This window comes from Callorhinus ursinus, unplaced genomic scaffold (genome assembly GCF_003265705.2).
Source record: "Callorhinus ursinus isolate GAN/ISIS: 27379988/994484 unplaced genomic scaffold, GSC_fseal_2.0 scaffold18, whole genome shotgun sequence".
Taxonomy (NCBI): Eukaryota; Metazoa; Chordata; class Mammalia; order Carnivora; family Otariidae; genus Callorhinus; species Callorhinus ursinus.
The window spans coordinates 36,405,696-36,408,067 of NW_027397080.1; the positions used below are offsets into that span (position 1 = coordinate 36,405,696).

Below are 2,372 nucleotides of genomic sequence, written 5' to 3' on the forward strand. Positions count from 1 at the left end.
CTGCGGGTGGGCAGGACGCTGGCGCGCAGCGAGCGGCCGGCAGAGGCGCCCCGCGGCTGCTGCTGCTGCTGGCTGCCTGCGCCGCCGCCCCGACGCCGCCGGGCTGGGAGCCGGCGGCCGACGCGCCCTGGTGCCCCTACAAGGTGCTGCCCGAGGGCCCCGAGGCGGGCGGCGGGCGCCTGTGCTTCCGCAGCCCCGCGCGCGGCTTCCGCTGCCAGGCGCCCGGCTGCGCGGCGCACGCCTCTGCCGGCCGCTCGCTGCGCGCCAGCGTCCTGCGCAACCGCAGCGTGTTGCTGCAGTGGCGCCTGGCGCCGGCCGAGGCGCGCCGCGTGCGCGCCTTCGCGCTCAACTGCTCGTGGCGCGGCGCCTACACGCGCTTCCCGTGCGAGCGCGTGCTGCTCGGCGCCTCCTGCCGCGACTACCTGCTGCCCGACGTGCACGACGGCGTGCGCTACCGCCTGTGCCTGCAGCCGCTGCCGCTGCCGCTGCGCGCCGAGCCCGCCGCCGGCGCCGCCGCCCCGGAGCCCGCCGGGCCCGCCGAGTGCGTGGAGTTCGCTGCCGAGCCCGCCGGCATGCGGGAGATCGTGGTGGCCATGACGGCGGTAGGCGGCTCCATCTGCGTCATGCTGGTAGTCATCTGCCTGCTCGTGGCCTACATCACCGAGAACCTCATGCACCCGGCTTTCGGGCGCCCGGGCCTGCGCAGGCAGCCCTGAAGCACCAGGCGGCGGCCCGCCGGGGCCCTGCCTGCCCGAGATTGGCGCCCGCTCCCCACTCCTTGCTCCTGCTCCCTCCTTAGGATCTCCACGCAGGGCCTGCTGGAGACCGGTAGGGCCCCGGCCCGCCAGGGCCTTGGAGTCACTGCACGACCTTCCTAGCCCGGCATCCGCCTCCCAGACTCCAGCTCGGGACTGACCCTTGGGCCTGCACAGGGGTGCCAGCCTCGTCCAGGGCTCTCCCTGCTTTCCAGAGGCCTTTACAGGGGCCGCCAGGACATACAGCTCCTTCTAGCAAGAGCCACTGGCATCCCTGGGTCCATCACCCTTCACCTCCAGCCTGTGCCGAGTTGGAAAAAACAGGCTGTCATCATTGCTTGGTCACTGTGTGCTTTGCCGACTCGAGGAGGCCCCTTGGAGCCTGTCCTCTCCCCACCTCACCCCAGTGGGCTTAGATTAGCGTCGTGCCTTACTGTCTTGGGCCCACTGCGGGAGCCAACCGCCTGTCCAGTGCTGTCCGAGGGGGTCTGTGGCCCTGGCACCGGCTGGCTTGTGTGTGCTTCCGGCCAGAGCCTCCTGGGAAACCCCCCTTCAAGCTTTGCAGGAGCCTCAAGTGTGGGTAAGCAGCGTCTGGTGTTGTTTCCCTACTTGGGTGTCTGACATGCTGCGAACCATGATGTGGCCTGGCGGGTGGACCCAGCCTCCGGTCGTCGCGTTCCGGGCCGAGTGTCCCCTGATACTGGGGGAAGCTGGCAGTTATCCAGGGCTGCCTTTCATTTTCTTTTGTGGGTGCTGCTTCTGATGAGGGCTTTTCATGGTGAGTGCAGGCAAGTGGCTGGGAGGAGAGGGCTCGTCTCAGACGACAGTGTTGTATCCAGAGAGCAGAAGGATCGAGGCCAGCGTTGCCCAGCACACCTTGCCGCTGTGGTCTGGATCCCAAGCCTCAACCACAGCACGATGGACAGCACCATCCCACCCCTTACTCGCGTTGGCAGCCGGGAGCCCAGGATCTGGCTGGTGATGCGGCTACCCACTGGACTGAAGGCTGGCTTTGTCCCTTCCTGGGAAGACCTGAGCACCCTGGCCAAGGTTGCTGCCAGAGCCGGGGACCTGGCATCACCAGGAGGGGTAAGGCGCACTCGGCTCTCCGTGAGTCCCTGACTGACCATCTTGGACCTGGCACTTGTGGAGTCCCTGTGGCTAACCCCTCCCCACCCCACCTCCCGGCAGCCACCAACGACCCCAGGTCCTGGCTGGTGCCCCCACAGTGCCCGCTCCCTACCTCTCTGTCTTTGCTTGGCCTGCCCCGGCATGGCGCTGGTCAGGCAGGAGCCTGGCGTCAATGTCTAAATGTCCATCATTTTAGACCAAAACCAGTGTCTTGTGTGCTTACTGGGGAGAGGGGAGGGAAGAGCACAGGGTGGGGGGGTGAAGTGGGCCCCTTTTTCCCTGTTTCAGGCAGAGGGACAGGCAATTCTGTCCACCCTCAGACCTTGAGAAAGCATCTTTTCCTGGGCCTGCTGTGTTGGGTAGGGGCTGTGGGGACGGCATTTGCTGCAGTTAGAAATAGCCCAGTCTCCTGGGTGACCCAGTTGAGCTGTGACATGCGGTAATTAGGCAGCTCCAGGAGGGTCCCCTCCCCAGCCTAGGCCTCAC

General features: G+C 67.0%; 1 protein-coding gene across 1 annotated transcript in view; it reads left to right on the top strand.

Annotated features, from left to right (window-relative positions):
• The window catches only part of FNDC10 (fibronectin type III domain containing 10), an 8,003-nt gene extending 5,914 nt beyond the window's left edge, over positions 1–2,089 (top strand). Inside the window, exon 4 of the mRNA XM_025855800.1 lies at positions 15–2,089. Within this exon, the coding sequence (XP_025711585.1) occupies positions 15–716 (702 nt within the window). The 3' untranslated portion in view covers positions 717–2,089. The remainder of the gene's footprint in view (positions 1–14) is intronic.
• The last annotated feature ends 283 nt before the right edge of the window (positions 2,090–2,372 follow it).